This window comes from Rhipicephalus microplus, chromosome X (assembly GCF_043290135.1).
Source record: "Rhipicephalus microplus isolate Deutch F79 chromosome X, USDA_Rmic, whole genome shotgun sequence".
Classification (NCBI taxonomy): domain Eukaryota; kingdom Metazoa; phylum Arthropoda; class Arachnida; order Ixodida; family Ixodidae; genus Rhipicephalus; species Rhipicephalus microplus.
The window spans coordinates 227,067,603-227,095,165 of NC_134710.1; the positions used below are offsets into that span (position 1 = coordinate 227,067,603).

Genomic DNA, 27,563 nt, shown 5'->3' on the forward strand with positions numbered 1-27,563 from the left:
CTGACACCTCTGCACTGCGCCACTTGCCACCGAGATATTATCGAGGCAACCACTGCAGTTTTGGTGAGACTTCGGGCTAAGTATATGATTTCGGGCTGCAGTATGATGTTTCACCGACTTCTGACTGGTCATTATGTGCAGCAGTAATGAATGCGTTAGAAACCACAGAAAAATATAATGCGAGTTCTACACGCTGTGAGCACAATGGTGATATCTCAATGTCCTCTCAGTTGCGCAGCTATGGCTATCCTGAGTATGTGCAGCATCGCACCTACGAAAGGTAACCACTGAAACGCTCAGGTTAAGCTGCATGAGCACGGGAAAAAGAAATCAAGTCCAGCCCACGCTGAAGAGGGGCTTTAAATGAAGCGACCAAACTTGCCACCCAGCAACAGGCATGCTTTGTTCCTTCCATGTAAGCACTGCCATTGAGTCGTTAACAGCCAGACTTGCTGCAATGATGAAATCTGGGCTCGCATAGCTCTCCTGCTTCTCTATCACGATGCTTTGCGCTTTCCAAGTGGCTTTCTATATTTACCTTCCAGACTGTGGGGGGGAAAAAAACGCTCTGTAGTACGTGCTTCATGCTTCTTTCGCATGCGGCTGATGCACGAACCTACAAAATGGCGACACTGCCGCTACCGCTCCTCGCACACGATGTCAAGTTCATGCCTCCTATACGTTTGTTAATCTTTGAATAAGTCAAATAATATTAAGCTGAATGTTTTGAGTATGTTTGGTAAACTTTACAGAGCATACAGTGAAGAAATCTCAACCGCTGTTGTAAGAGTACACTGTGTGTTGAGGTTTTTTTTTACTGTTTGGGACTTGATTACTCATTGGAAGTGATTACTCATTGTTATATCATTAAGATATACATTTAATTATCTTTATATAACTGAAATAATACAGGATGTTCTGAATGTACTTGAGTAACTTCAAGCCTATGCTGAAAAAATCTCGACAGCTTTTGCAAGCTTTAATTGTGTGTTGTGATCTTGAAAATTTATTAAGACTAGATGTTTCTGTTGTAATTTGCCATATTCATTTTTTTATTATAAGGGGGATAAGATGAGTCATTTTTCATAATTTTATAGGGGAAAATCGCAACCTTGCGTGCCACCTAACCTTACATGCCACTTTGAGTTCTTGAAAAAACTAAACCTATTGAAAACTCTTAGGATGCTCAATTTTTGGGAAGCTTATTGAAGATTTCAATGCCAGTAATAATGAATACAGCCTAACCAAGCCTAAGTAACTTGTATGTCACATAATGGCAATGTAATAGGGAAGTACTTAAGCCTTGTCCTTTCTGTTCAGCCATTAGTTTTTTATCCCTTTATAAATGCTTCATACTTGAGAGCTGTGGTATGCTTGTTAGCTACAGTGCAATTTGTCACCGTAAGTAGCAACTGAGGCGAAATGGTTCTGCATAAACAAGCCATTAAGTTTACTGTATTTTTGTCAGCCATGTTCTTGGTAACTCTGTTAAAAACCATTTACAAGTTCAGTTTGAAGTTTTTGAAGTTACGTAGATCCAAGTATGGTGTCTCATCTTGATGATACAATACAATATGTTTTAACGAGAGTTTGCCTTGACTGCAGCAATTTCTTCCTCAGAATCCTTGTGAAGACAAACGCCATCTGTCAATCTGGTCATCGAGCAAGTCGTGTGAACAACTGCCGAAATTTCTAGTCATTGGTCCTCAGAAAACTGGTAAGCAATGAATGTCACACTAGAAGCAAAAAGGAGAAATGCATGGGAATAGGTTATCTGTGCAATCTTTGCCATAAGAATTTTCAGTCATGTTGCTCTCTGCCCCCTCCCCGTTTTTTTTTTGTGTGTGTATGTTATGCCAAAATCATACCAAAGCCAAAAGTCCTCATTTGTATAGGGTGATTCAAATAGGGATAGAATGATAAACGAATGAGTTTTAAGAAACATTAACTTAAGTGTTTTCCAACCTACTGTTGCAGTGTTGAGTATTTACAGTAAAACCTCATTAATTTGAATTCTGTTATTGAAAAATCTCACTTCAAAATACTTCTGCGGTCCTGTATGTTGCAATATAAGTCTGAGCGGATAATTTTAAGCAGCGTTCAGCACCAGTCCAGTTGATTCAAAAACTTGGGTGCCTTGTGCTAATTTGTGATCCCAATTTAGCCGCAATTCGCAAATTTGCGATCTCGATTTTGCTGAAAACGACGGTGCTTAAGAGTCGCAAGGCAATGCAGTGTAGCGATACTAATGAGTTGCAGCTAAAGCATCCCAGCCTCGCTACTTCCAGTGCCAAAAAAGGTGGGGTGGAGAACGGTCTCGTGGTCAACTGAAATGTGTGCTCGCGGAAAACAAGATTTGCTTCACGGCAGCACAGCAATGACGCGCAGGCTGCGTATTGCATGCTCCTCGCGACGTCAGCACATCATGATTTACCCATTCTTTCTTGTAATCTGGGAATATGAAGGAATTATTAAGGGACAGTTTGGCGGAATTCACGATGTATTCGAACCCTCCATTGTGCACTTGCACTGCTGGTGGAGTTCTTGCCTGCAATGCCTACTTTGAAAACTAAGTTCGAAAGGTTCTATGATCATGTTTTTTTAGCCATAACACATCACAAATATTGTCACATTGGCCATTAATAAATTATTTTACCAGAAAGATATGCAAATGATCTCATCATGACGTGCTGACGCAGCCAGGAGCAGGTGACATGCTGCCCGCGTGATACTACTGTGGTGCAGTGAAGATGTCTTGTTTTCTGCAGCTGCGCATTTCTTTTGATCACGACAAGTTTTTTGTTGTTGTTGTTGTTGCAGCAGCGAGGCCCGCTGTTCCCTCATGTTTGCCCCCTTGATTGGGATTGGTTATTGCTGGAAAACATAACATGTAGAGTCGAAAACTAGTTGGCACAGCTAACGACTAGCCCTGATTGATTCCAAGTTTCTTGCATTCCACTTTTTAACATGATAGCATTAAAAAGCTCATTTTGAAGGAATTCCACTGTCGGCATTGTTGGTTGTGAGCGAAAAATCATCTTGTGTGTGACCGTAAAATTGAGAATGATGCAAATAAAATAAATAAATGACAAAAAAATCTTGGAACAGAGTGGGAACCAAAGCAGGGTTGTTTCGGTCCAAGTGGGGATTGAACTCGTTTGCGTGGCAAGCGGATGTTCTACCACACAGCCACCCTTCTGCTTGGGAAACAGCGAAAAGAACGTTCTCTGCTTGGAAATGCGGTGAAAGTAGCTTTCATGCTTCACAAACACGTGCGTCCTGTATACATGCTTCACAATGCAACATGAAATATTGCAGTAATAATGCATGCTACAAGCGTCCATTGCCAGCGGGCGTCAGAATATGCGATTATCATTGTGGCTCCATGGTTGAAAGCTGGTATTTTACTACAAAAGGCACACATGCTACTGCGCCTATTCCTTCAAGGCCACGTAGTAGGTGCATAACAAATTCGAAAGGTTTCATGCACTGTTTGAATTTCGCACTAGGAACAAAATGTTGCTATCGCATTCAACCTAAAGGCAAAGCTTTAGGTTCCCCTAATATTTTTTATGTTCTGGTAATTAGAAAAAACACTTAATTTGAAGATTTCTCACGGCCTCTGTGACTATGAATTAACAAAGTTTTATTGTACTTTGTTTCTTGCAGCAAGAAATTTGGGGCAGTATTATGTAAGGTGGACCTTTTTTGAGTTGACCTCGAATAGATAATTGAAATAGGTTGAATTACCTGGCAGGTTGAATTGAGCAGGAGAAAAGCATTCAGACACACTGTTGTTTCATTCCTTTGTTTTGTTTGTAGTGCATTCAAAAGAGCGCCTTCCAAACAATGGTCGTATTTCAGTAGAACCCAGCTGATATGCTTTTCAGGGTATCGTACAAAAAAACATTCAAGAACTGGGAAATGTAAGGGCTGAGAAATAGGGCCTATTGAAAAATGAGTGGTATTGAATGCACCCTATTCTATTTCTGTGCTTATGCATGAAAAAAAGAAAAATTGTGCAGCGTTGACTGGTGCATTTTATACGGTCAGTCAGCACTAGGTGAGCACCTGCAGTGCTAAAGATAAAAGTTGGCCCTTTTTTACATGCCTCCAGTACCATGTGTCACTTGCCATCATTACTTAAGTGTACTAGTCTTGCCACCCTCAGTAAATCATTACACTGGTGTAGGCATTACACCACTCTAATAATGTCAAAGCCTTTACAATAAGAAAAATGTTGGCTCGAGAACTTAAGGCAGTATTCTCAAGGAAACACACAATGATACGCCATGTGTGGTCCATAAGATCAGGTGCATGCATGCACTCCTTAGCAATCAAGTTCAAAATGCTCTATGAAATCTGATTTGAAGATACAAATTTAAACAAAAACTTATATTCATGAAATTCTATGTGTGCAAATGATGACTTTTAGGAACATCTGTAGGCCTTGAATCACAATAATGTGCAATAAACAGATGCAGAATTTCACTTGAGAGTCATATTAACATTTCTGCTGTGTTATATTTTATTTATAAATCTAGCACTAATTGCTACATGTGTTATTATTGTATTACTATACTATGTCAAATACTAGCCTATTGACACTTTTGCAGTTTTAATGAACTGTGAAAAGCATGAATGAGACCAGTAGAGTATATTCAAGTATAATTACATTCATGGGACAAAGATGTCTACCAAACATAGAAATTTATTTCAGTTATTAAACCATAAAAACTTGTGCTTACCCTCTTCAAATCTGTTGTCTCAGTGCATCACGTATTCATCATCATCATCATCAGCCTGGCTACATCCATTGCAAGACAAAGGTCTCTCCCATGTTCCGCCAGTTAACTTGGTCCTGTGCTTGCTGCTGCCAATTTATACCCGCAAGCTTCTTAATCTCATCTGCCCATCTAACCTTCTGTCTCCCCCTAACCCGCTTGCCTTCCCTAGGAATCCAGTTAGTTACCCTTAGTGACCAGCGGTTATTCTGTCTACACGCTACATGCCCGGCCCATGTCTATTTCCTCTTCTTGATTTCAACTATGATATCCTTAACCCCTGTTTGTTCCCTGATCCACTCTGCTCTCTTCTTGTCTCTTAAGGTTATACCTACCATTTTTTTTTCCATTGCTCGCTACGTCGTCCTCACTTTAAGCTGAACCCTTTTTGTAAGTCTCCAGGTTTCTGCTCCGTAGGTAAGTACCGCCAAGATAGAGCTGTTATATACCTTCCTCTTGAGGGATAGTGGCAATCTACCTGTCATAATTTGGGAGTGCTTGCAGAATGTGCTCCACCCCATTCTTATTCTTCTAGTTACTTCAACCTCGTGGTTCGGCTCTGCGGTTATTACCTGCCCTAAATAAACATAGTCTTTTACAACTTCAAGTGCGCTATTACCTATCTCAAAGTGCTGCTCTCTTCCGAGGTTGTTGTACATTACTTTCCTTTTCTGCAGATTAATTTTAAGACTTACCTTTCTGCTCTCCTTGTCAAACTCCGTAATCATAAGTTGTGATTCGTCGCCTGAGTTACTCAGCAATGCAATGTCATCAGCGAAGCGGAGGTTACTAAGGTACTCTCCATTAAATCTTATCCCTAACTGTTTCCATTCTAGTCTTCTAAAAACCTCCTGTAAGAACGCGGTAAGTAGCATTGGGGAGATTGTATCTCCCTGCCTTACAACCTTCTTGATTGGTATTCTCTTGCTTTCTTTATGAAGCACTATGGTAGCAGTTGATCACCTGTAGATTTCTTCCAGCATGTTTATATATGCTTCGTCAACGCCATGATTCCCCAGTGTCTGCATGACTGCTGATAATTCTACTGAATCAAACTCCTTCTCGTAATCTATGAAGGCTATGTATAGTGGTTGGCTATATTCTGAGCACTTCTCTATTACCTGATTGATGGTATGAAGTGGTCGATTGTTGAGTAGCCTGTTCGAAATCCTGCTTGTTCCTTTGGTTGATTGAATTCTAATGTTGTCTTAATTTTGTTAGCCATTACCTTTGTAAGTAGCATGTGTACTACAGAGAGAAAGCTGATTGGCCTGTAATTCTGTAAGTCTGTCATCTCCTTTCTTATATAAAGCCACGCGTTCCATTTCCCAAGTTTTGTTATCGTCCCAAAACACTACACGATTCTCAGCGCAAACCGCACCTGCAGTTTTCGAGAAGCTTCCGGACTGTAGTAGATCATTTCGATAAGATCACGCTCACTCTGCGAATGGTACAGATTATTCTGGAACCTACGCCACCGCCAGCGATAACGCTAGAACATTCGACGGCAAGAGTATAAATGCCGACGCGCTTCGCCGCTTGTGAGTAGTTGATCGACGGCCGACGCTCCGTTCACTGCTATCTGTGCAAGACTGCTACTGTAATCGAACTTTCCGTTTACCGGGCACAGGTTCGCCCAAATAAACAGTTAAATCCCAACATAATGTCTCCTGTCTTCGGCCACGTCACGACCCCGTGACAATATTCGGGTGATGTTAGCATTCTTCCAAGATCGGTAGAGACTTCCTAAACAGGTTGGCTGGTTTTTCTAACACAATCTGTCGTCCATCTTTCAGCAGATCTGATGTTACCTGATCCTCACTGGCAGCTTTGCCTCTTAGCATGCTCTTCAAGGCTTTTCTGACTTCTATCATTACTGGTGCAGTGTCATCTGGGTTACTGCAAGTTCTTATATTAAGGTTGTGGTTGTCCCAGTTACTGTACAGATCCCTGTATAACTCGTCCGCTATTTTAACCATTCTATCCATATTGGTAGTTAGTTATTTTGCCTTCCTTGTCTCTTAATGCATACATCCGTTTTTTGCCTATATCAAGTTTTTGCCTATATAGGCGTTTTTTGCCTATATCTCTTAACTGCTTTGACGCTTCCACCGTTCTTCAGAGCGGTGGAAGCATCAAGCTCCACCGCTCAAAGCTCTATCAACTCTTATTTTGTCTGTTGCACTTGACGCTTTCATGCTTTCATGCTTCTTAATGAGATTCTTTGTTTCCTGGGACAGCTTGCCAGTGTCCTGTCAAACGGCCATACCTCCAACTTTCACTGCACACTCCGTAATGATACTCGTCAGGTTATCATTGATTGTGTCAACGTTGAGGCTGATTTTGCCGATAAGAGCCGGGTACCTGTTCTGAAGCGAGACTCTGAATTTCTGTACTTTCCCTCTCAATGCTAGCTCATTGATTGGCTTCTTGCGTGTCAGTTTCTGTCGTTCCTTCTTCCAGTTTAGGCAAATTCAAGACTGTACCATTCTATGGTCACGGCATCGTACATTGCCAAGCACTTCCAGATCCTGCATGATGCCTGGGTGTGCACTCATTATAAAGTCTATTTCGTTCTTACTTTTGCCATTAGCGCTCCTTCATATCTACTACTTCTCTCGTTTTTGGTAGAAGGTATTCAAGATCTGTAAATTATTGCGTGCTGCGAATTCTACTAGTAGCTCCCCTCTGGCATTTCTAGTACTAATGCCGTTATCTTCTACTGCCTAGATTCCAGCCTGCTTCTTCCCTACCTTTGCATTGAAGTCTTCCATCATTATAGTATACTGTGTTTTTATTTTACTCACTGCCAATTCTACGTCTTCATAGAAGCTTTCAACTGACGCGTCATCATGACTCGATGTAGGCACGATGCCTGTATCGCCTTCATCTTGTACTTCTTATTGAGTTTAATTACGATACCAACCACCCTTTCATTAATGCTATTGTGTCCCTCTATGTTGCCAGCTATGTTTCTGGGTATAAGGAACCCCACTCCCAGTTTTCTTCTGTTAGCCGAGCCCCAATAGCAATGGACGTGCCCATTTTGTAGCACTGTAACCTCACTGATCCCTATTACATCCCATTTAACACCCTCTAGCTCCTCGAATAGTACAGCTAGACTTGTCCCACTAGATAAGGTTCTAGCATTAATTGTTGCCAAGTTCAGGTTCCAGTGGCGGCCTGTCCAAACCCAGAGATTCTTAACACCTTCTGCTGTGTTGCAGATCTGACGGCTGCCATGGTCAGTTGCCTCATAGCCGCTGGGGAATGAGGGCAGTGAGTTGACGTATGCATGGTAGTGGCCAGATACTGCACCAGGGAGGCCAATCCTTCTCTGGTGAGGAAGTGCGTTACCAGCGGTGGTCATCGGTGAGACCGCACCCCAGGCCTATTAATGCAGTTTCATCACCAAGGTTTTTTTTTTAATCCAGTTGGGAATTGCGCGACACGGGGATTTGAACCATGGACCTCTTGCATGCGAGGCTGATGCTCTAACCACTACGCCATTGCTGCTCTAAAACGTGGAAATGCATGTTTTAATACATGCATGTGCATGTATTAAAACCTTATTGCCCGACTTCGCATCAAGGGCAGATAAACTGATCTGGTAATTATTCAAAGGACCTACACTGCTGGCTCAATGAGTAATAATCATTAAAACCATTTCATGGTCTCTTTAAAATTGTGTGGTACTAATTTTAAATATCCTGGGCTCACATAGAGCATTTCTAACAGAAGCTTGAATGCATTTAAGCAAAGAAATTTGGCTATGAGAGGTTAACGTTTGCAGTGTATTGCTGCTTTGTGTCTAATAAATCTTTAGGCATTTATTATCTATAGCTTAGATACTTTATATAACTCACACATATCATCTCTGCCAAAAATATTTTGCAGGCACAACTGCGCTCTATAGTTTCCTGACCTTGCATCCAACAATAGCAAGCAATCACCCCAGCCCAGACACATTTGAAGAAGTACAGTTCTTCAATGGGAAAAACTACTACAGGGGTCTTGACTGGTAAGTGGTTGCAAACTGTGGTAAAGTCTGACTATCTTGTATGACACTAGATGTCAGAATAAGGAATGTTTTTTCATCTCTCTGTTTCTGTGTGTATGTATACAGCTCAGACTATGATGTAACCGCATTATAGTGCAGGACCATCTATAACACAACTTTTTCAACTCTCATTTACCCTCCCTTAGAGCTTCAGGCATGCGTACACCATTTATTATGCAGACCCCTGAGATGACAAACTGCTTGTAATGCAGTTGCCAGTAAATTCTCAAAAGAAGGAGGAAGGGAGTGCGTGTCTCTGTGTACACAGCCCAGGGAGTGAGCAAGGTCAACGTTAAGAAAGAGGAGGGAAACGGGGAACATGGGATGCAGTGCAACATGGGCATGCATTGTAAAGAGGGGATCGGTTGCTTAGGCCAGATGGAAGCCTTTGGTCCGATCATTTGTCACGCAAGCTCCGTTTGGAACAAGTGGTGACGCCTACATTAAGGGTGTATTGCTGCTATTTGGCTTTTCTATTTTCTGTTGGTGAAATAGTTGTGTCGCCTTAGAGGGCAGATATCACTTGTGCAACCTTGATTTCTTTGCAAATGACAATGCTTTTAAGGCAGAATCAAGCATTTGCCACGAGCAGGCTTGATTGCAGCATAGTTGCTGCTGATTTTCTCCTGACCGCATTCCGAAACTTTGCCTCATGAGTGGTTTGGCTCGGGAATTCAATCGTGAGTGTGATATCTTCTACACCCATCTTTGTGTTAATTGGCTAGCTTCCTGCAACAGCACACAAGTCGCAACCCGAATATACTCAGCTCAACGAGCACTAGTTGCTGCTTTGCTAGTGGCCACAGTTGATCAGATTTGCAGTTTAATGTAGAGTTTATATAGTTTTTACAGTTCTTGTATTTGGAAAGGGTGACTTGCGTCTTCAACGAAAATGAGGGCTTGCATGTGCAACACTGTAGTAATAGTTTGCGGTAGCCACTGTTTACAACACTGCCACACGCCTGAAAAATTGAAAGCATGGGGAAATTCATTAGCCGTACAACATGCAGTTTCTGTGCTGTGTGCTACCGTGGTTAAGTTCGTATAAATGAGGAGGTGCCCAAAAGCTACCCGGCAACTTGCTGCTGCTGCTGTGCTTTTGTTTTTCAATTTTTCCTATGTTCATTACGTCAGTGCCATGAGTCTGCGGGCGTTAACCATTCTGAATTGAAGCTGATGCAAATTTTACACCCCAGTCTGTTGGGATAGTGCGGCTACTTATTTGCGGCTTCCCCATGGATGGTTGGGATAGTGCAGCTGCCTATTTTTCGGGTCTTGCACCCATGCAGTCTTTGAAATGTTTTGGTTATAGTGCGGTACTGCTTACATTACAGGCATTCACGACTCCAGTGACGTGCTAAAAGTGGTGTGCGCTGTATAAGTATGCATGTGTGACTGTGTGGCCACTCTTACTGGAAGTTTGTTTTTTCTAGATTTTGTAAAAACATGTAATTTTTGAAGTTTCACATTTCTAGAGGGAGGGGGGACAGAGATGCATCCCTTTAGTACTATTACAAAATCTTTTTTGAATATATCATGCAGATTGACTTATTTTGTAAGAAAGCAAGCGAGTACTTTTTAGGTGACATTAGAGTTGCTTTTATTGCATAACTTACTTTATTTTTGTGGTTGTTTTAGTGTATTTAGTTTGTTTTTAGTTCTATACATACTAAGTTATTCTTGAAAAACTTGATAAACTTGGAAAAATTGTTTTTACAAAAACATTGGCACTTGCAAAAAGACATCTCCTCATCATACCTTTCAAACACGATGTGCCTCAAGGTCCAGTTGGGTTTTTTTATTTATATAAATGACATTGCAAATATTGATAGTTTACTTAAATAGTACTTATGCAAAGAATACCAGTTTATTTGCTTCAGGAACCAAGAGAGATTAACTTATTATTTTGGCGAATGAAGTACTACTTAGTAAAGTATATCGTTGGTCAGTGAAAAACCACCTTCAGCAAAATTTCTTCAATACAAAGCAGGGTGCACAGGGGTCCTTGAAATCTTTGAAAACCTTAGAAATTGAAAATTCGTTTTCAAGGCCATGATATTCCTGCTATTTTGTTTCACTCATGGAAAATCCTTGAATATTGGGACTTTTCACAAGGTCTGATTTTATGACTCGCAATTCGCGGCACTTGAGCGTGCTCCCGGGCAAACTTCATTGCTTATCGCACGGAGGAAGGAAAGGTAGAAGAGGCCCTGACGTCACTCGTTGTGAAGCCGGAAGTCGGCCATATTGACTGGGCAAATTCTACTCTCTTGTTTACATCCGAATGTAAAGCAGAAAGCACGACTTTCTCTATGGCTCGAAAAGCACGTGGGCTGCGCAGCGCGTGTGTCCTGATGATCTGAAACTAATAGAACGGGGCTCATCACTTTGAGCCAGCGGGACACCTTCGGCTAAATCATTTCGTCCGAGTAATAACAGGGAGTAACGGCTCGCCGATAATGAAGCAACTACAAGAGAACGCGCACTAGATGCACTGACAACGGCGAGTGTTTGCACGTCATTAATTCAGCAACTGTACAGACAACACGATCAGTCGTGCGCCTTCTACGATTGCATTCCGCTACACGGCCGACGCAGCGTCCGGCCACTGTGTCCGTGTTCCGCGTGAAACTCACCGGCGTCAGCATTCTGCGACCGTGGTAACTTTGAGCACGGTGCAAGTGACACTTGAACGCGGTTGCTGTTACGTTGAGATTAGATGCAATGCTGGTGGAGAGTGTACAAAGCGGAACAGAAAAGGTTTTTTAATACGCACATGCAAGTTGTTACTGTACACACACAACACGAAACTACATATGTGCACATGGTCCTCATGGCGTCTTGCTGGGCTCAACAGCGTTGTCCGTTGTCACAAGCAGGAGCACTGCTCAACCGTCACTGACGTGCAAGGCGTTCGTTGTCGTTCAGCTTCGTCATGGTGCCCAACACGATTTCACTGAACACTAACTGCTTCATCCGCGTCATCCGCCACACTACACATGGATATGCACTCGTTCTACGCACTGTTGAAACTCCGTGATGGATAAAGGGATTTGTAAACGTTGCTAAGAGTACAGTAACTGCCAGGAGAACACTGCGTAACCAATAACGCGGCGCAGAGCACGGATATTGTTCGCCACTGCTCAGCACGAGACCTGGGGAGGCACACATGCCACTGCCAGCCGTTGCCCCTCACTGCTAGACCAGCTCCACTGCGCAACACCTAACCATAGCAACGCTGCCATTGTGCCCAGTGAATATGGCCACCATGATGTCATTTCCGCCACACTTTTCATGCCACGCGCCGGCTGGGCATGCCCTCTCCTACCTTTCCTTCTTCCGTGGCTTATCGTGTTCCGTGGCACCAGGATTTTGAAATCAAGCATGGTTAAACCACGTGTGCTACATTGGCGAGATCTAAGCATGCGCATTTGCTTTGGCTTTGGTTGGTGAGAAGCCTTAAGCTAATGCCCACAATGAGGCTACAGCATCTCGAGTTCTCTGGGAAAAAAAAAAGTTGTGTGAATGCATTCATTACAGTAGACAATATTAGTGTTTCAAAGGTTTTCTTTTGGATTTGCACTTAGTGGTGTTCCTCAGTGAACTGCTAAATGAAAAAAAGATACAGTACACTCTCACTAGCATTAGCCACTAGCCTAGCATAGTATAACAGCCTGCAAAAGACTGCAAAGGTCAAGACACCGATGAACTTAATAGCATTGGGATGCGAATAGAAATTAGACTAAAAGACCTGCCCTGAGCTTCAAAACTTTAGTGAAACTATCCAATAAATAAATTCACCGTCTTTTTTGTGCAATAAAATTTACCGGGAACTACAATCATGCTCCTTAATTTTTTTGGAAGCTCCTTGAAAAATCCTTGAATTCTTTTCTTGGAAACCTGTACGAACCCTGCAAAGGCAAAGCAAAGTTGATGTCTTGTGGTCTAACAAAGTCTCTTACCTTCAACGGCACAAAAATAGATCTCTTTCTGTCATTTAAAACCTCATGTGTCGTTTCATGATCTGTTGATATAGAACCATCATGTAGAATAGTTAAAACAAACTTTGCAATGCTTTAGGCATGTTTTGCAGATGCGAGAGATCGCTACCAATATCACGGGAACTTGCAATTTATAAGGCATCATTTTCTTCACACCTGTGCGACTATCACCCGATTTGGTCAAACAGTTCAAAAAAATCAGTAGGTAATGTAGTTACACTGCAGAAGCAAGCCTGCCGGGCGTTCTCTGACTTATCCTGCAGTGGACATATGTGTGATCTATTTCTGAAATTTTAAATTATCTATGTTGACCTATATGATATGATATACTATATGACTTCCACCCTATGTGTTTACTCAAATGTGAAATTATTAAAGGTACCTCTCATATCAGGAACATTGTGAACTTGAAAACCAACTATCTCTCCACCTTAACCAATACTCTGAAAATTGGGTTGTTCCATGATCACACACCAAGTGTGGTCTTTGAATGTTTTATCTTCTCTCAACACTAAAGAAGTATAAACTGTATTATGAAAAAATACTTTTTGTTTGTAAAACTTATTAATCCTACTGTTATTAGAATGTAACCTTCCTTGTGTGCCTCTTCGAAAAATGTTTTTGCTAATGTTTGAAATTTCTAAATTTCTGTTTTTTGTTTTGTTTTGATGCATGCATATGGTTGTTACATGTGTATGTATTGAGCATTTTTGCCTTGTTGCTGCTTGGGTTTCATAGGGAGGTAGGTCTAGTCAAGCTACCATTATGCAGCTTTCATCCTACCATCCTCAATTGCGAATGTTTGACCCGCCACAGTGGTCTAGCGGTTATGTTGCTCGAATGGCAACCCGATGTTCGCGAGATCGAATCTCGGCACTGGCAGCTGCATTTTCAATGAAGGCAAAAAGATTCTAGAGACCTGTTTGCGTAACTTTTAAGTGCACAATAAAAAACTTTAGATGGTGTAAGTTTCTGGGGCCATCCACCGTGGCATCTCTTATAGTCATATCATGGTTTGGGCTGTAAAAAATCAATGATTATTGTTTATGTGTGTTGTATGCTTGTGGTAATAATAAGAATAATAGAATAAAGTCCAGCTATTATCATTTATATGTTCTGGGTTGGGCGGTGGAGAAGAAAGATGAACTATACACACCGGTTCGCAGTCATTTCCAGACTATTCCGCGCAATGCTGTGGAAGTCTATGCTTCATGAAAAAGCTTAATAGTGAGAGACTCTCTCAGCTATCACCTGTGCCTCATAACAAATTATTTTCTTCTGAGTCACTGTAAGTTGCTTCTCATTTTACATGTAATAATTCTGTATAGGATGATATTATACGATCACTACTGATATTAAAGGGGGCAGCTCTGGTTTAACCTACTGAAAATGTAATATGATATAATTGTTGTGGTTTCGTAGCCCAAAAGCACTATGTAACCATGAGGAACGGTGTAATGGAGGGCTACGAAAATTTCAACTACCTGGGGTTCCTTAACGTACTCTTAAATCTAAGTACATGGGCCTGTAGCATTTTGCCTTGCCGAAATGCCGCCCTCGTGGCTGTGACTCTGACCCGCAACCTTAAGATCAGTATTGGAGCACCATTGCTGCTAGAATACTATGTCCAGTAAAAGCTTAAAAGATTGGCCTTTTACCAATTAGCCATCATGTCGCATCACGTCGCAGGGTTCTGGAAAACCAGAAAAAATTGCTTGTCACTCAGAAAAGAGCAGGACGATTTCCACAACATGGTGGCACCCGATTCTAGCTTCGGTCGTAATTAGCTCTTTATGTTTGTTATTTGCACGTACTTCAAGGAACACAAGATATAGGCAACCTTTTCTACAGTCACTTCTCTTGTGGAGAGTGGGGTGACAGTTGTATTTTGTCATTAATCTTGCTATCAACAGTTTGGTTTGATGCATTTGATATTTCGGCGGTAGCTTGCTGCAATGTGAACAGCGGCGGCGCTGTCGTGTGCGGTTGCCTTGGTGTTAGCAAAGTGCGTCGTAGGGCATCCTTCTGGGGGCCCCTCGAGATCACAGTGGATACCATTGTTGGAGATACCACTGTTGTGATTAAGCGATTGCGAGAAAAGAAAGCCGCAGAACGCTTTTTGGAGTGCGGAGGCAGTGCGGGGACAGTTTGCAGAAGATAGCGCCATAAACCACCAAAGATGAGTGAAGTGCAACAAAGAAGCTGTTTCCAAACAGTGTGCGCGTGTGTCAATTGCAAAAGACTAAGCGACCTAACTTTTCTTGCATGACTGCATTTTTTGCTCATTCCAAAAAAAGTTTTCGTGAAGTTTACCCCGTATAAGACATGCATCCTTAACTTTGCTTCGACTTTTCGAGAAAAAAAGTGGGTTCATTACGCAAGCTTATGCAGTATTACCTGTGGTTTGTAGCATGGCAGCCGTTGCCAATCGATTGGTATAGCTGTACGAAGTCAATGGCGCACTTTAGTCCGCAGGACCTGTTGATTAGGGGGTGCTCACACATAATTTAATACTGCATACTGCATTGTTAACCATGAGTACTGGATCAAAGACATGTGGAGACAAGCTGAACACATAGCACCAGTATCACAACCAGAGTTTTATACCAATGCTACTTTATGTGCAAAAGGGGCTGTAGTTCTTAACGACTATCCTTTATCGACCATGTGCAGAGTATCTTTTATGCAATTTCAGGTTGCTCTGGTCAGTTGGTTGAACGCTTTTATACTCGTGTATGTTTAGGATGCTTGGTTGTACTTTGGCTATTTATAATATATATTTTTTTCAGGCACACTAGAGTATTTCATTATATACTGCTCCGCTACATTATGCAGCTTTCTTTTTCTGCTTTCTGTTGCCTTTTGGTTGTTACATGAAGAGCTGTTATCACTAAGTTTGTCATGTAATACCTGTGTCAAACGTTGAACTACTGATTGCGATTAAGCTTCATCAAAACCATATTTCTCAACTTTGAGTGGCTATACCACCTGCAGCTCGCATAAAGGAGCCAATCACGATCGCGAAAATTCCATCCAGATCAGGCTCGATCATGATCAAAAGTGATCGTGTGACACCGATTTTTGTCAAGCCTGCCTTCATCTTCTGAGAGGATGGCTAAGTAACGTGTCAAAATACACTACACCCAGGTGTTGTTTTTTGTCCCACTATTTAGTACTTCTTCAAAAGCTTAACATGTGCCAATAATTTCATATTTCAACTTGATTTGTCTTAGACAATGTATATGGTGAAGGATTATCATAATTATTTGTAAAAGCAAGCAAGTGCATTGTTAGGATTCAATGTCAGCGCAAGAACAAATGATGTGGGCCAGTGCACAGTGTAAAATTTTTCAGTAGATAGAACACGTCCTATAGCGAAGAGGTAATTGTACATTTAAGGGTTCCCAAGCACATGGCTTATGCACTGAGTCTGTTGTATGACCGGAACTAGTCTATGTACTGTATTGATGGGTGTAGATATGTTTGTGGGTATGACACCTGTCCACAAATAATTATTGTGTGTCCCCATTTTTCTTTCTTTTTCAGGTATCAAAGCTTCTTCCCAGCACCTAGAAATGGAAGCGCACCATTTCTTTTTGAAAAGAGTGCAAACTACTTTGATGGGGAGCTGGTACCACAGCGTGCCCATGCTCTCCTGCCTCGTGCCAAGCTTGTTACCATCCTCATCAGCCCCACAAAGCGGGCTTATTCCTGGTATCAGGTGTGAACACTCCCACTGTATTGCATAAAATTTATATTTTGCCGGCATATCTTGTCACATTTTCAGGTTCATTAGGAGCGCTTAAATGGTGAAACTTCTGGATTGTGTTTAATAGTTAAGAAAGTAAGCCTTGAATATGTATCCAAATAGAAGTATTTTTGTATCTGAAAATAGGTTAAATTTAGAGGTTGTTTGCAGTGCATACTATAAAAGTCCTGGTAATGTTGAAATAAAATCTGCAGGGGTGTGTAAAATTAAGTTTTAAAATAATAAATCAAATAGCATTCTATTTCATTCAGCACTTGAATAAAATAGTGCATAGTTCATATATCAAATATTTTTCTAGTACTTTTTATATTATCAGCATCGATGGAAAAACCCCAAAGGAACAGCACATTGGAAGAGCAAGTGATCATTATTCTTGTTTTGCTTAGTGAATGGCAAAGACGCATGCTAGGTACTGGAACTTTTACAAGGCTATCAAAGCTTTATTCGTCACTGGACAATGGATTTTACGGTTAAAACTCCTGTGTCGTCGAAGCAAATGTGTCTTAAATTTTCAAACATGATCGTGAGATTTATAATATTCATTCATGAAACATTGTTTAACTTTAAGGCCTTAGTCTTGTTTAGAAGTCACTGAAGTAACTGCTGTATTCATCCTACAGCTGAAAAAATACCTTGAGTGCCGTAGTTGCTACTGCACACGACTTTACTTCAGTGAACAAAACTGTGGTATTTTTTGTCAGTTAGTGTAAGAATAATGTTACTAAATTAACGTTGGTGAATATTTGTTTGAAATAAGAAGTTCTAGGCCTGTCATCAAAGCGGTTGCTTTACTATTCGAAAACTACTTTAATAGTATTTGATTCCAATTCAGTTTGGTATCGTCATCCTTTGATTCATATTCAATTCTGTTTTGATTTTCACTATTCGCATGCCCCTTACAAGTTTGTCATTCCATGCTGGCTGCTATACGTGTGTGTCTCGACTGTCCCAGGTTTTTTTTTTTTTTTTTTTGTACACAGTTTTTTCTCGGAATATTGTTGCAGAAAACATATATACATGTCTCCTCGTGACTAAAACAGTGACTAAAAGGTATTGTGCTGTGTGGCACGGGACAGATTTGTTTTTGGAGCTTATGAACATTTGTCTTTGATATAATGTTTAAAAACAACTGCTAAAGCTGAAGAGGTGAATATTTTGATAAGATTTTGTCGATATGACAATGCAACTACTTTTACTGGCCAAGCTGCTACAGGTATTTTTATTTTTGTTTTGTCAGAGTGTCCTTAAGCTTAAATTTAAAGTAAAGATTTTCTTGCCCAAATTGTGCATTGTAGGTCTTTTTTGAAGAAGCCTGGGAAACTTGACAAAATGTCGGTATTGGTTTACTTTCAGCCATTGTTTGTATACTCAAGTGGCCAAGTAAAAATTAATGTCGCAAAGTTGCATTTAAACCTGTTAGTTGATATCTTTTTGAGCAAGATGCGATTTGCCTAGAGTGTAGCCTATATTTTTTTGTTTTGGTTTTGTTTTGGAAAGTAGAGTAAGTGTTTAGAACTTATTTTATGTTGTATTGAAAATTTTCTACAAACGACATTCTTTTGGATTATGCTCTAATAGGTACCCCCCCCCCCCCTTGAGAGAGTGTGCCGTAAGACTTGTAAAATAAGTATACATTGATACATATGTATTGTGCCCTTGTATGAGTTGTACTGAAGGGTAACTTTTTTTTTTCTGATTTCTCTGAAACAGCATCAGCGGTCCCATGGTGACGCAGTTGCCCTCAACTTTACCTTCTATGATGTTATCACAGCTAATGACCTCTCACCCAAGCCTCTGCGAGAGTTACGCAATCGGTGTCTCAACCCCGGTCTTTACGCACAGCACCTAGAACGTTGGCTCAGCTTCTACCCACCACAACAGGTACACTGAATGTTTCGATTATGTTCATATGCCTGTTCGCTTTTGTTCTTTCACCTTTGTATTGGATATGTGAATGTAAATTTCTGAGAGAACTTATTCCAGACACCAGTTTTTGTCACACACTAAGATGTTAGAACTTTGCTGTGGCCCTCTTTTGTGGTTGTCTCTAAATCTGAATGCAGTATGATCTCTTCAGTGGGGGTCATGTCATAGGACTGGGCTCTCTTTTTTCTTTTTAATTTTGTTTTGCTTTCCAAATGCCAGTTGGTCTAATAGTAGCTAAGTGGCTGGGATCAAACAAAATATGGTTAGTTTAATTGCCTGTGGCAGCAATGCCGGGATATATGTAAGTGGCTGCATAGGTTCAAGCTACATAAGCCAGAAATCTTAATCACAGAAAGCACTGTAGTTGTTTCTGCTTTGAACTTTCAGTTCTTAACTCCATCGCTCGGCTTCCCTGTCTGTGGCCCGCAAATAAGCTGCAGGTTTGCACGTGTGCTGTGTAAGTGACATGAAAGATTCACTGTTACAAGCTACTGATTGAACTTGTGCATCACCCTGGCAGTATGTCGATGGCCGCTTGACGAATACTGGGGAACACTGTGCCAAAGCAGTAGAGCAAATAACATTGCAGCAGTGCACTGCACAGATAAAGATGTGTGCTTACCTATTCGCTTTTTATGTGCACTGTGTGGCCTTCCATTTCAGTCATCTTCAACTTGTTCACGCAGTAGGGAATAACAATGTTAATAAAGAAGTGTAAGCCAATAAATCTTATTCAAAGTATGACCCAGTGCATTTAAGCTCAGAGCCCCGAGTGCCTGTCCATTCATTTTTTGGTTGAAGAGCTCGGAACACTTACGCATTTAATGAGCACCAATGCAATGCTTACACTCTTCCCGTCACTTTTTTTTTTAAACTTGACATTTTGAACAGCCTTGATAAATTGTTTGTCATAGTTTTGTAGAATGCAAGGTGGGAATTGAGGGTCCACTGGGCTAGATAAAGGTGCTTTGGTGAAAAGTGTTTTGTTCTGTGAAGTTCTCAAATATCAGCACTGTGGCAGAAACAGACAGTGCCATGTACTATATTGAAGTTTCTGAACATGTCCAACCAGTATGAGCTGTCAGTCGCATCGTATAGGGCCACTCCTTGCCAAACATTCCAGCCATTTTGGCCACCATCTCAAATATATATAAAAAAGTGTGCTTTCTTATTGGATTGAAAAAACTCGATTGCTAGAATTCTTCAGAGAAAAATTATTTTGCAAGTTTGATCATTCAGATGTTCATTTTAAGAAGGAAAATACTTTGTGAAGTTCCCCATTGATGGCTATCTTTCTGTTTGTCATTCAGCAGCTTCCTCATTGAATTTACCCATTGCCATCAATGGGAAACTTTGACAATTATTTTTCTTCCTTAAAACGAAAATGGCAATAATAAAACTTGCCATAGAAGAATAACTTATTTGCTTTTGATTGAGGTTTAAATTTGATTTTTACTTGGAGCACCGTGTAGTGCAAATAGCATCCCAGTATTCACCAGAAGTATCCTTTTCTCAATTTTGTGATTTTTTCTCCTCAAATTTTGAAATTGCAGTAGTCGGAGAATATTTTGTAATACAAAATATACCTTTCACAGAATAAGCATCTTGCACTTTAAACGCACACACACGCACACGCACACACACACACACACACACAGTGAAAATTTGTGCAAAAAATGCAAACAGAAAATTCTTTCTGACTGAAAAATTGCGGTAATATTAATGAACTTTGAATTTCTTATGCAAGCACACTTGCTTGATATCTGAACCACATTTGGTATTGAAATGAGAAATGATACTTTCGTGATAAATTTTTTTTATTAGGTAACAACACTCAGACAAAACTCGGCAATATTCGGAAGGCTCCCACGTGACAGAAAAAAATTTCCCCACAAAGTTCCAGCAATTGATTGTTTTCATTGCAATGAAATCGGCACATTTTTTCCAGATATGTTTGATGTGGCTGTCAAATTACCTGGGACATTCGGCGTGGAATTACCCTATACAAATAGATTTTTTAGCTAAATATATTTTTCAGTAGGAAAAACAATTGGTAGCTTTGGCCACATGGCTTCATTTTTATGCCTAGCAGTTCAGTCTTTGACGTCCATTGAGTTAAAGCAAGTGTCACTGGTAGCATAATTAGGGAGGCAATCGCCGTGCTAATTGCAAAAGCAGACGTGTCGTCCCCCTGAAACGCACCATGAAAGCATCGACAATTTAAAATTTGTCCCTTTTAGTGCGCCAGCAAACGCCGGGTGTGGTCCGAAGAATAAGGCAGAGCCGAGAGTTGATAACAAAAACAAAAATATATTTTCAGATGAGGCAGAACCAACAACACACTAACATGCACACTTGGCAATAATCCAATACAATATGTCACCAATCACAAGATACTCAAACTACGAGCTACACAACATAACAAGATACACTCAAAACAACGAGCACAATCAACACGGGCTACAATGCAATCTCATGCATTAACTAACCAAACACTTATAGACTAAAATGTTCGTGAAATGTATTCAGTCCATAGTTCTTAGAGTTTGAATGCTTTTCTTCAAAAAAACACTCGCTAAAATACAGCACCAGTTGTCGACCCGTTGCGTCCAAGGTTTCTTATCCAGGAAACTCTCGCGTTGTCAAATATACGCACTCTAATAACAAAGCTTTTTCACCGCTAAATTGTCGGCCACCCATGCGCTGTGACTGCAGAACACGCCTTCGCCCCTGAGCGGTAAACACACACTTTTCTCCTGCTTGTGAAACAAGCCTTCACCCACAGATGCAAAACCTCTTCATCTCCGCCTGCGACTCCCTCCGCTGCTACTTTATAAGCGCCAGCCGCCGGGTTCCCGAAATTTCTAGGCGTTTCATCAGGGTGCCGCACAGCCAAGGCTGTGGAAAGGGCAGGATCCCTCTCATAACGTGACGTAACTCTGCAGCATCACGCCTCTTCCCTTTGAGATGCTCCTGGAGTTCGCTGGGTGTTAGATCCAAGGAGTTTGTTTGGCGAGGCTACAGCAGTTTCGAGGAGGAACGGCAGTGCGCACGAGGCATTTTTTTTTATGCTTGTTTCTTCTTTACGCCAGCTTCTGTCGCATCTGCCTGGCGCCTCGATTTCATGTAGCAGATAGAATTCGAAGGTGCGTGCTTTGTTGAGCGCTGATTTGTGACAGCAAGCTCGGTAGTGAAGCAAGATTGCATTTAGTAAGTTCTATCTTGTTTGTCTTTGTAGGCTGTCATGGAGGTTTCACGAAACCATTTGGCTACTTTGTTTAGTTCTTTCTATTATTCATTTTTGATTTAAAAGGGAAAGCTTTATTTCATTATAAAAGGCAGCCTGCACACCCTGTATTACCCGTAATTAGTGGCTGTTCCAAAGGTTGATTGGACCAACACGGTTGCCTCATGTGCGCTCTCTGGCAACACCTTCAAATATATTCACGCACCTAATTGCCCACATTGTGTCCAATAATTGAAAGGCAATGCAGTGAGTACTACACTTTTCTATTTGTGGTATTCATTCATTGGGCATTGTGAAAGCACGATCATCAAGTCGATTGTATGGGTTAGCCTCTGCACGCATGACACCATGCTCGTTAACTTAATTAGTAAAGGAATGTTTACTGCAATATGTACTACACCACCCTTGCTTGCTTAGTCAGTTTATGTCAGTGTACTTCATACTGCTCACCCACCACTGTGGTCTAGTGTTTATGGTATGTACTCATCTGCTGACCCAAAGGTTGAGGTATCGAATCTGAGCTGCTGCAGCCACATTTTCAATGGAGCCAAAAATGTTTTATGCCCTTACACTTCAACTTAGGTGCATGTTAAAAAAAACCCAGATAATCTAGATTTCCTGATCTCTCCGCTACGGCTTTTCTCATAATCATATAGTCATTTTATAATGTTAAACCCCAACAATTACTATTGCTCTTCGTACTGCCCATCAACATATGACCCCTACTTTGTGTAACATTTTTGTATGTTGCTATCCTATTTTTTTGCTTCACCCTTCTGCTTGAAGGGTGTCTTAGAAAGTTCATGTTTCTTTGCCAGCTTATGATTATTGATGGAGAAGAACTAAAGTCTGATCCAGTGCGAGCTATGAACAAGCTCCAAACATTCCTTGCCATCACCCCTTTCTTCGATTACAGTGGATCACTGAGGTAAGTGTCAATGTTTTCTCCCTTCAATCTCTTTATGTATAATCCGTGTAAATTTTCACTATCTGCTGACTTCAAGGCCCACTCCTTGAAACGCCTCTGCCACTGTTGGCATCACGTGCTTGGCAGAATCACTAGGTCTCAGTGGCTGCGTCAGCTGCTTGTGGTGCGCTGCCACAGGCTTTGAAAACTATTTGCAAATTCCATCTGTGCTGCGCCTGTGCTAATATAAAGGGTTTCTTGCATTTTGAACACAACTGAACTATTGTAATAAATGTGGCTGCCTCCGATAGTGCCAAACATGCTGCTTCAATGCTTAGTACTGTAGTGCCGGGCATACACAATGGAGCCCGGCGTTGGCCTGCACCGGTACCCATGTGACAAAATACTATGTGAAGTGCAGGTTATGAAGCTAAGAACTGGCAAGTAGCCATAGGTTTCAAGTTACCTGCACTTCCGCAATGGAGGCTTTTGCTGCTGTCGGGGCTGCGACGTTCAGTGTGTACCACAGAACGTGCACTGAGTCGATAGTTCACTTGCGCTTCCCGCCATCTAATGGTGCTTATCTCCTACAGGACAGAAAATGCCTGCCTTTTACCGGGTGTGATACAATCTCAGAACCGTCCCTTATGACCGCTTGATCATTGGCCCTGTGCTCAGTGTTAACAAAGGTTCTACTGCAGATCCTTAGTCATTGTTTAGGTACATTGGATTAAGAAACTCTCAAGGTTCTTTATTCATTACCCTAAGATGTCTGGAAGGTGAAAGCTTTCTTTTTAGACTTCTTGTCAGTAGATACGTTGATTCTTCCTCGGCCTCATCCAAAAGCTTTCTGCACTTCTCACGGTTTATCACTGCATTCGTGATTGACTCGCCAATCACAAAGGCTATGCAAGCAACTATGTCGTATGTATACCTCATCATGTGATAGCACGCTATGTAGTGTCATAGTAACAACATAACGTCACAATTTTTGACGATCTGTAATGTGATGATAACATCATATGGTGACGTCATTACAGGATTATTTTTGCATCACTCATGTTGACACCGTCGAAGCAGTACACCAATTGTCAACCTTGCCATTTGATGAGGCCTTCATAAGCCACAGGTCATTTGCTGGTGGATGTACATAGTGAGCAAGTCAAACAAAATAGACACACTGAAAATAGCTCACTGAAAAGATAGATCAATATGCAGTGCGAGGCAACTTGTCAAATGACATCAAAACGTACCCGAATTGAGACAGGAAAAAAAAAAGGCTTTCGATAACCATGATGGCACATGACCAACAGGCACAAGTTGTAGCTCTAATGAAATTGTTTTTGAACTGATCTGACAACGTTCGTGTAACAATAGTTGTTTGTGTGCTCACAAATTGATTCTCATAACTTGTGGCCTAAAATTCACAGCCCGGTGCGAAAACATGCTCTTAGTGAAAACATATCTACCAAGTCTCCCGAATTACCGGGAGACTTCCGTATTTTGACCATTTATTCTGTTTGTATGGTTGTCATAAAAATCTTCCAGAAATTGAAATTTCTGTGCTTGATCTACCCACATTGACAAAAATAGTTTAAATGCAGGTTAATTTGCTTCAGGTTTTCTGCAAACCCACCGCAGTTTATTATAAACAAATTTAGAAGGCATTCATCTGAACGTACAGTACAATCATGGCGATGTGAAATCACAGCAGATATGAATTTGTCAAATTTTCCAGCCAAATTTCACTGTGTTCATTAGGGCAAAATTCGAATATTCCAAACACTTTTCTCAATTGTGGCACGTGATATGAACTTTCATACCGAAACCATCGAACGAACGCCGAGAGCAGCGTGCTCGAAGCTTTGGAAGTACACATGCGACCAGCGCGTGCACTTGTGCATGTAGATGTTGTTGCCACGTCCACTGTGGTTTATGTCATTCGTGACACGATCGTGTATGGCGATGACATAACTGACAGAACTTTGAAAGTGCACGCGTCCAACCAGTTGTAGCAACGTCGCTTTTTGCAATCTCTGTGAACAAAACTGTGGTAGATGCTATTGTAGATAGCATAAAATCACTTGGTCTTGAAAGTGCTGGTGCACACAGGTTAAAAATAGAACTACCACTTGCCCAACCGTCGCTCATAAAACTGGGGTTGCGATGACGTGATAGCGAGCTCCAATGGGACGCGGCTAACGCAGTGGTAGAATAAAGGCAGTAAAAACAGAAAAAAGGCTAAAAGCGTTTTGGTGTTCCTATCCGGAGAATCTTGTAATGAGTAAAGCTATGACCCACATTTGTGCGGTAGGCAGCTGCGCCGCCCCTTTCATTCACGTGTGTCCCTGGAAAACATGCGCAAGTTGTTTTGACCTCATTCAAATTTCGGGGGAGCGTGACGATTTCACCCTTCAAATTAGATGAAGAATATCTCGAACTATGTACAACTTTAGTGATTCCTGAAAAGTTGCTGTCATAAAAAATTGGTGTGCACTACAACATTCTAATATAAAAACTACCCTCATGTGCATAGTTAAAAAGTTAATCAGTATTTGTTAATGAATCTCGCCAGTGTTATTTTAGTTGTGGCAGTGTATTTCTACCTCGGGTATGTGTATGAAAACAACTGGAGCGCGATTGTCTTGGAATATTTATTAAAAACCTGTATTGTCTAAAAAAAAATATGCCCTTTATAATGGGTATCGTCCAATAAATCCACCCCAAGCTTTGTCAGCATTGTCATTTACAGTGTTTGGATTCACTGGTATACTGTATACTATACCAGTTGCAGTGTTGGGGGTGGCTGAATAGGGAGTCATTGTGCTGTGCTGCTGACATCTTGCAGGTTTGACCCCCACAAAGGCTTCTTCTGCAAGGTGCTTTCCCAGAATAACCGCACCAAGTGCTTAGGGCAGGGCAAAGGGCGCCTCTATCCACCCATGGAAATAAGGGCTGAGAAGTTCCTCAAGGCTTACTACCTGTCGCACAACGTAGCCCTCTCCAAACTATTCAACAACCTCAGGCAACCTCAGCCCCATTGGCTCAAGGAAGACCTTTCACGGGGATGAGTCTGCTTGTTTCTTTCATTTTTTTTGTGCCCCTATTAAAGGGCATCAGACATCAGGCTCTTCCGTTTGGCATAGCGATGTGTCGTGGATCACTGTGCCACAGTACTTCTTGTGCCCGCAAGGCTGATAGCCTTGTGGAAATCAATAGAAACAAGGTACATAGTCTATTGTGCTCTATGTGATCTTGACACTAGCAGGGAATAATCATGACTCTGTGTAAGCGACACTTCTATATAAAAATTTTTTTGTGAAATAGACCAGAGTCAGGGTCATAATCTATGGCCATTCGCCACGTGGTCTTTTTGAAATAAATAAAGAGAGCACATAATTGTTCAGTATTTTTGGTAGAGATCAAGAAAAAAGTGGAGAAATGGCTTCTTTAATGACTCAACGTTGGTGAGGTCGAGGAGCAGGTGCTAGAATCGGTGAAAACTTAAGCCTGCATCTCCTCTTTGTACGATTTCTTTTTTTTGTATTAGTTTAACATTTGATTTGAGCTTTACAGACATTGCTTATATTTATGCCAAGCAAGATTTGCATATATAAGTTAAAACAGTTTAGTGCCTAGAGTAATGAAAGTTTTTTTTTTTTTTTTTCAAATCTCTGTGTTTCTGCATTTTACAAGGTTTTGTATAGGTATCATGTACTGAAATGTGTTTACGGGCTTGCCATTAGGAGCAGGGGTGTCCACATCAGCCTAAATCTGGTGCACTCGCCCCTCTCTTATGAAAAGAACTGCTGATGCTACTTTCCAAAGGCCTTGTGACCAGCAGCGCCTGGGGAAACATCGATGTTGTCTGTACCGCTGTGCTGTGTGCTCCATTTGTAAAAGCTGTGCGATTAGGGCAAATGATTGTTGCTGATCATTTTTGGGTTCGTGCCATGTGTCCTGAAGTGTCATTCTCTTTGCAGACATTTTACATACATAGTGGGAAAGCACCTTCACTCACTGTGTGTTCATCTTCTGCCATAGTTGACCTGTTTAGCAAGCTTGCCATTTCAGATCATATTTAGTAGTTCAATGGTGTTGGGCTCCTAGATACAGGACATCTGGAGCAGCTTGCTGTCTCCCTGTTTGTTTTTCTTTCTTTTGCTGTTAGTGTATATTTATACTCAGTTTATAGAAGCTGTTGTCTTTTAGCATCAGTCTGAGTTAAGTAATGTGGAGTTAAAAAACCTTGACAAAAAATCAACTTCATTCACTTATGTGGATATTGTAATAACCTGAAAACAGTTCTAGGCAGCCCATTTATTTTTATAACACACTATGGGCATATTTCAATAGTCAATTTTTTATCTGTGCATCGGTTTGAAAAAATGTACATGAAAAAAGATGTCTAGCTTGTAGTTTATATATGTAAATATTTTTCTATGTTGCTCTAGTTTTTTGTAGAAACATTTGCGAGCATTTTTCTGAAGAAGCTGTCTTTTTTCTAGTTTTACATTTTACCCAATTAACACACTCCAAAGATGTATGCATTGCACAGCTCTCTGCAGCAATATTGTAGATAATGAATGGCTCGCTTTTTTGTTGCTATTCATTTCAGAATCAGAAGCTATTTGAAGCTTTGTGCTTTATTGAGCACAATACAGTTGAAAGTTGTTCACATTGGAATGCAAATGAAGTCATTCGAGGTACACTAGTAGAACCTTGCTGCTATATTTCAACGGAAGATGTAATAGAATTTTCTTAGCTAAGCATGTTTTTTTTAAGCCACTTAGGCAACTAAATGTGCCAGAAGCCCATGACGAACACATTTAATGGTGTTTTTTTTTTGCTTGTTCGAAATTTCGGTAC

General features: G+C 41.0%; 1 protein-coding gene across 2 annotated transcripts in view; it reads left to right on the forward strand.

Annotated features, from left to right (window-relative positions):
* sfl (N-deacetylase and N-sulfotransferase sfl) overlaps positions 1-25,946 on the forward strand; it is a 74,013-nt gene extending 48,067 nt beyond the window's left edge. For both annotated transcript variants that reach the window (XM_037435560.2, XM_037435561.2), the window contains exons 11-16: positions 1,621-1,717; positions 8,682-8,805; positions 16,392-16,566; positions 18,325-18,495; positions 22,606-22,715; positions 25,543-25,946. In XM_037435560.2, the coding sequence (XP_037291457.1) occupies positions 1,621-1,717; positions 8,682-8,805; positions 16,392-16,566; positions 18,325-18,495; positions 22,606-22,715; positions 25,543-25,765 (900 nt within the window). In that variant the 3' untranslated portion in view covers positions 25,766-25,946. The remainder of the gene's footprint in view (positions 1-1,620; positions 1,718-8,681; positions 8,806-16,391; positions 16,567-18,324; positions 18,496-22,605; positions 22,716-25,542) is intronic.
* Positions 25,947-27,563: the final 1,617 nt, after the last annotated feature.